The sequence below is a fragment of the Ornithorhynchus anatinus genome, chromosome 3 (assembly GCF_004115215.2).
Source record: "Ornithorhynchus anatinus isolate Pmale09 chromosome 3, mOrnAna1.pri.v4, whole genome shotgun sequence".
Lineage (NCBI taxonomy): Eukaryota > Metazoa > Chordata > Mammalia > Monotremata > Ornithorhynchidae > Ornithorhynchus > Ornithorhynchus anatinus.
Genome location: NC_041730.1, coordinates 110,700,263 through 110,706,262, shown reverse-complemented (window position 1 = coordinate 110,706,262; position 6,000 = coordinate 110,700,263). Strand labels below are relative to the sequence as shown.

Below are 6,000 nucleotides of genomic sequence, written 5' to 3'. Positions count from 1 at the left end.
CCTTGCTGATCTATCGGGAAGGGTTTGCATGTGGTGTGCTCCCGTCAGAGGCTCCAAGGTCCAAATACTGGTAGTGATAGTATTCACTATTTACTTACTTTGTGCAGAGCACTATACTAAAGGTTAGGGACAAGTACACGGGTGGGCAATAGACACAGTCCCTAGGTTTATAATCTAAAAACGCAGGGGGAAAAAGGGGAATGGTGATAGGCACGTAAGGAGAGATGAAACACCTTTAAAACAGCATAAAAGACAAGGATAAACATATAAAATCAAAACAGAGCAGCGGGGAACCGTGGCTAGAGGAGCAGACTTTCAGGCTCCTCACGGGTTAGAGTCCAGTCACAGCCAGAGCCGTGGTAACCGCTTGGAGTAGCAGCTGCCATAGTCTTACCCAGTTTTGGTGAAGGATGAGCACTGAGCCTGCTTTGACCTTCTTTATTTTGTTTTATTTTACAGTATTCATTAAGCACTTATGTGCCAGGCACTGTACTAAGCACTGGGGTACACACAAGTTAATCATGTTGGACACAGTCCGTGTCCCACATAGGGTTTCACCATCTTAATCCCCATTTTGCCAATGAGGTAACCGAGGCCCAGGGAAGTGAACAGACTTGTCTAAGGTCACACAGCAGACATGTGGCGAAGCTGGGATTAGAACCAGGTCCTACAGACTCCCGGGCCCGAGCTCTGTTCATTGGGCCATGCCGCGTCTCCTGATCTTTCCCACTGCGATGGAATCACCGCTCTAATGGACTCCACCGTGTCCTGATAATCAAGTTTCTAAAGACTAACCATTTATAAAGTCCTTACAAAATACCCATCAAGCTCTTTGCTTCTATTCCACTCTATATTTAAATCTGAGAAAGTTCAAATCGAGGTTTGGGGATACTTTCGAGGCAGAGCCTCCAGGAAGTGATCTCCGAAACATCGATGGAAAGAAATATCTACCCAGCACGGGGAGGCTCTTTCCAAGTAAAAGCAAGGTCCCCAGCGGCTTCTGTAGGGACAGATTTTGGGGCTCTCTCCCTGCTAGTTCCTCCCCTCTGCCCCCAGACATCACTCTGCAAAGAAATCCCTGGACTATACGCAGGAAAGTCTCTGAGCTTCATTCTGGAGGGCTGGGAGAGAGGAGGATGGATGCAGAGTGGAGTGGGGTGCTGTTCTTCCCTCCCCGACGTTGCTTGGGTCCTGTTACTCCCTGAGTGTTGAAAGATGAGTTTATTCATCAATCTAAGTGAGCCCACCATTTCGGTTCAGATGGTGAAGACTGGGTACAAAATCCCAGGCAATCTCACCGTCGGTCAACCCGGCGCAACGTTGGGTAGGCACTTATATCAACTTCGTAGCTAGCAGGACCTAATGACCGTTGGCCACCTTAGGCCTCACCTGACACTGCCATGGGGGCGTGGGTGTTCCCGTTTTCGGCCCCCTCCACCGACTTCATAATCTCGTCCGCAAGGGCGCACAGTTTGGCTTCTCTGAGGCTGGTGATTAGAGTTCTGAATGCCCCTTTCATCCCATGAGACTGATACCAGCGCCGAAGCAACTGCACTTTTTGTTCAGCTGTGTCGTGCAAGTGATCGTGAAGTATTTGATCCATTATGACTGGAGTTATATTGCTCTTCCGAACGAAGCATTTGACGTCACTTATTGTCATCCGATCGGCAATATCAATGATATGACCACTCAGGTCAATATCTGCAAACAGAAAAGAGGGACCCAGTAAAACGTTCATCGTAATTCCTTTTTTAATGTTAGAAGCAGGCAATTGCGCTACAGACATCATTCTGTATTTCCCAAAGTCACGGGAATCTGTCCCCTATTTTTAGCTATAGAAACATTGGTTATTTTGAAATTATGACCAAATTATCACAAATATACTTTAAAGATCTGCACAACCGGAGGGGAGTTTCTTTGTACAGATCACTGGAAATCCAAAGGTTCACTCACTACTCCTGGCATGAAAAATCTGCTCTGGAGCCCAAGAATGACTCCTAGAATAATAATAATAATAATGTATTTGTTAAGCGCTTACTAGGTGCCGAGCACTGTTCTAAGCGCTGGGGGAGATACAGGGTAATCAGGTTGTCCCACGTAGGGCTCACACACTTTTAATCCCCATTTTACAGATGAGGGAACTGAGGCACAGAGACGTTAAGTGACTTGCCCACAGTCACACAGCTAAGTGGCAGAGCCGGGAGTCGAACTCATGACCTCTGACTCCGAAGCCCAGGCTCTTTCCACTGAGCCACGCAGTTCAAGGTTGATTTTAGAATCACTTGTGCCTTGACAAAATGATCACTGTTTTCTCCAATGGTAGAATGCATCTACCAACTATTATATTATGCTATTCCAAGTGATTAATACAGTGCTCTGCAAACAGTAAGCACTCACTATAGTGTTTCCGGTGACAATGTATGGATCTGAAAGCCAGACAGTGAAAGAACAGGATAGAAAAAATATCGATTCTTTTGAAATGTGGTGCTGGAGAAGGCTTTTACAAACACCATGGACTGTTCCAAAAACAAACAAATGGATTTTGGAGCAAACTAAGTCAATGTGGCCTGGCCTTTGAAGGCCAAATGACTAGACTTCAATTTGCATACTTTGGACACATCATCAGGAGTACTAATTCTCTAGAGAAGGCAATAATGCTACGAAATGTCCAGGGAAAACATGGAAGAGGCAGGACAGAGCTAGATAGATAGAAACCATAAGAACAATAACGGAAGAACCATTAGAAAGGTTACGGATCATGGCGGAAGATAGGATGTTCTGGGGAAAATACATCAATGAGAGTCACTGTGAGTCGGAAACGACTCGATGGCATTTGATAATAATAAATATGATTGATTTACTGATAGAAATACAACTGATCGATTCTCCAGTAGCTGAACCGGACCTGTTCTCTGGGAAAATCCATATTTCTTTTAACAAGTTCTCAAGTATTTCTAAATTCCACATGGACAAACTCTAAACTGAGAGGTGTGATGACATGCCCTTTCACTATAAGAGAGGTGAGTTTTTGTATGTGCTGTTTGAGGAACTGACTGTGGGTTGGTCTAAGGGTGAGAGTCTTTTGAAAGGGGTGAGGTGTGTATGGAAAGAACGAGTATTGATGAAAAGTATAGAGGAGTGGAGTGGAGACTTCAGTAGAAAAACAAAAATGAAAATGATGAACTGTGAAAAGGACGAAGAGACACCATACTGAAGATGTCATATTTAATATAGATTCCTTCATAAAACATCTGTTTAACACATTAAACAGTCTAACGAGAGCTTTGCTTTGGAATGTAAAATTATATTTCTATTCTCAAACATCACCTATTTTTAGATCAACACGGTACATGTACTTATTTAGATTCCTATTATGCCATCCACCTCAGCTAGGGAGCATGTCTATTGTTTAGTGACCGCTACGGTATTTCATCCCCGGTTGGGTGCTTAGTAACTACTTGTTGATGAGGATGATCAATAGATTTAGACCCGTGTCCAGAGAATTTCTGATAACTCCAAATAGATATCTGTAGTTTGTTTATATATCGGAATTTTTTTATTTATATTAATGTAAATCCCCCTCTAGACTGTAAGCTCATTGTAGGCAGGGAATGTGTCTGTTTATCGCTATATTGTACTGTCCCAAGAGCTTAGTACAGTATTCTGCACACAATAAGTGCTCAATAAATACAACTGAACGAATAAATGAAGATCATTTCCTAGCACACAGGCACTCTAGAGTCAAATCCCCAGTTATTCAAACTAGGAATAGGTAGGACAATATGAGGTGGAGATTTGGAAATAATTTAAATCAAATCAAATTAGCAGGGGTAACAATAAGAACAACAACAAAAATAATAATAAGCACTTACAATGCAATTAAGTACTGGGCCATAGATATGAGTTTATGAGATCACTCACAGTTCCTATCCCACACTATTGCCAGATTCTAACTTATTCCATTGTTATTGATGAGAAAAGAGCAGGCCAGTGGCAGAGCTGGACTCAAACCCAGGTTTTCTGACTCCCAGAGTCCTGTGCTCTTTCCACTAGGCCACAAACTTCTACGCAAGATCTGTGGAACCTTTCCAAGTTCTTTCAATCTAGACCTCCCTCTTACTGGTTTCTATTTAGACCACCCTCCCTCTCACATTCTGTCTTCAAGACCCCTTCCAATTCAAGGAACCAATTCCCAGGCTCCCTGCTAAGAGTTACCCAAATCCAATCAACAGATAGAGCAGCATTTGGAAGAGCAGCTATTCTGCTATTCCACCAGATAGAATTTAAAAGAAATGAAGTCCTTTCTGGAAATGGCTTTAAAACATATTACCTTGGTTTTAACTTTTTTTTTTTTTTAACATCGATACCATCTTACCTGGATAACGAATAGGAATCATTTCCTGAAAGAAAAAGAAAAAAGAAAACCAATAGCCATATAGGTAAATGGCCCTAAAGGGGATATTCTTCCTTCCCTCATCTATTACTTTATAATCCCCCTCCTCTTTGTTCCTCTCACAGTCACAGGGTCATCAGCATTGAGCTTTTGGCCTCAACTAAAAACAAAGAAAAAAGTAGTTTCTACCCTGATTAGGTAAAATTGATTCTTTGAAAATTCAGTGCCTTTTCCAGAGGCTAGACAAACTCTCTGCAAAAAAGGCAGTCTTCACCCGCACTGCCAAGGCTCTGTCAAAACATCCAAAAGGAAGAAATGACTATTAATCAGCTTCTACAACTGAATGCTTTGGAGTCAGACTGAAATGTGTGGGTCACTGCAAAACTCCTTGGCAGACCAAGGAGTAAAGCAGCAAGGAGAGAGTCAAAGGGGGTGGGAAGGAAATCACTGAGAAGGGGTGAAAAAGATACAGAAAATGGGGGTGAAGGGAACAGAAGGGAAGAGAAAGACAGGCAAAGAGGAAGAGAAATACACACACACACACACACACACACGAATACGGGAAGAGACAGACATAAATGGGGAGAGGCCCTGAGGAAAACTTATGCAAAAACACAAGAAACACAGAGACCCACTGAGAAACGGGAAGTCAAAGACATGCCACAAAACCAGGGTATGTGCCAGAAACAATGACAGCCTTGCCCACCTTGGCCCTCAGGATTCCCTAGGCCCTTCACTAATAAAGGGGTTTATCCACTTGCAAAATCTCTTGGAAAAGGGGAAAGGGAGAGTTCCACTCTGAACTCCGAGGCCAGGGTGTCCCTGTGTGGATTTGGCCAAAGGCCCAAACTAGCTGGAAACACTAGCCAGGGCTTAGTTGACTGCTTCTAAAGCAAGGAACGAAAGGCATGGGAATGCCATGAATACGTCATATACATGGAGTAGGTATCATCAACCTGGGTGGGGAGGAGACTCGAGTGGACAGAAAGGAGAGGGTGAGGGTGACACAGGCATCCTACATGCATCCTCTGGTAGGAGTGCTCACTGAGGCAGATAGCGCCTTCTAAAAGGTGCTAGGGTTCCCTAACTCTGATTTACCCTTTTCCCAACCAAGGGTATTCAGCAATGGTTAGCTAGCAAACGCTCTGCAGAGAGCTCATTTGGTCTATTCTTCTAAGTGGTGCCAGAGTGACAGTGTGGTGGGAAGGTGGCGTGGTGAGGGGATTGGAACTCAGCAAATTAAATCTGCAGCAGGATCCAGGATCTAGGCTGAAGCTGAGAATTAGGATGGCTACCTGGCCACCAGCTGCATTTATCGGGAGTAACTAAAGATAGAAATCCAACCACTTACAAACTCTTTGTTTTTAACAAGCTGGAATTTCTTCTTTTTTCTTCTCTTACCTGAAACATCAAAACAGTCATGTCAGAAGTTACATCAGAACAGTGCAAGGCATAACCAAGGGACCTCCTCAAGGGCATCAATTTGTTGGGAAGGTGAAAGTAAGTAGGGCAGGGAAGACTGGGTCACGTCACTCAACCGTATTTACTGTGCACAAATTGTGTGCACAGCACTATACTAAGTGTTTGGGAGCGTACAGTGTAACAAC

At 43.6% G+C, this 6,000-nt stretch overlaps 1 protein-coding gene across 2 annotated transcripts in view; it reads right to left on the bottom strand.

Annotated features, from left to right (window-relative positions):
* Nucleotides 1-514: 514 nt before the first annotated feature.
* FAS (Fas cell surface death receptor) overlaps nt 515-6,000 on the bottom strand; it is a 43,313-nt gene continuing 37,827 nt past the window's right edge. For both annotated transcript variants that reach the window (XM_029061552.2, XM_029061553.2), the window contains exons 6-8: nt 5,745-5,794; nt 4,376-4,400; nt 515-1,701 (exon numbers count right to left, since the gene is read on the bottom strand). In XM_029061552.2, the coding sequence (XP_028917385.1) occupies nt 1,379-1,701; nt 4,376-4,400; nt 5,745-5,794 (398 nt within the window). In that variant the 3' untranslated portion in view covers nt 515-1,378. The remainder of the gene's footprint in view (nt 1,702-4,375; nt 4,401-5,744; nt 5,795-6,000) is intronic.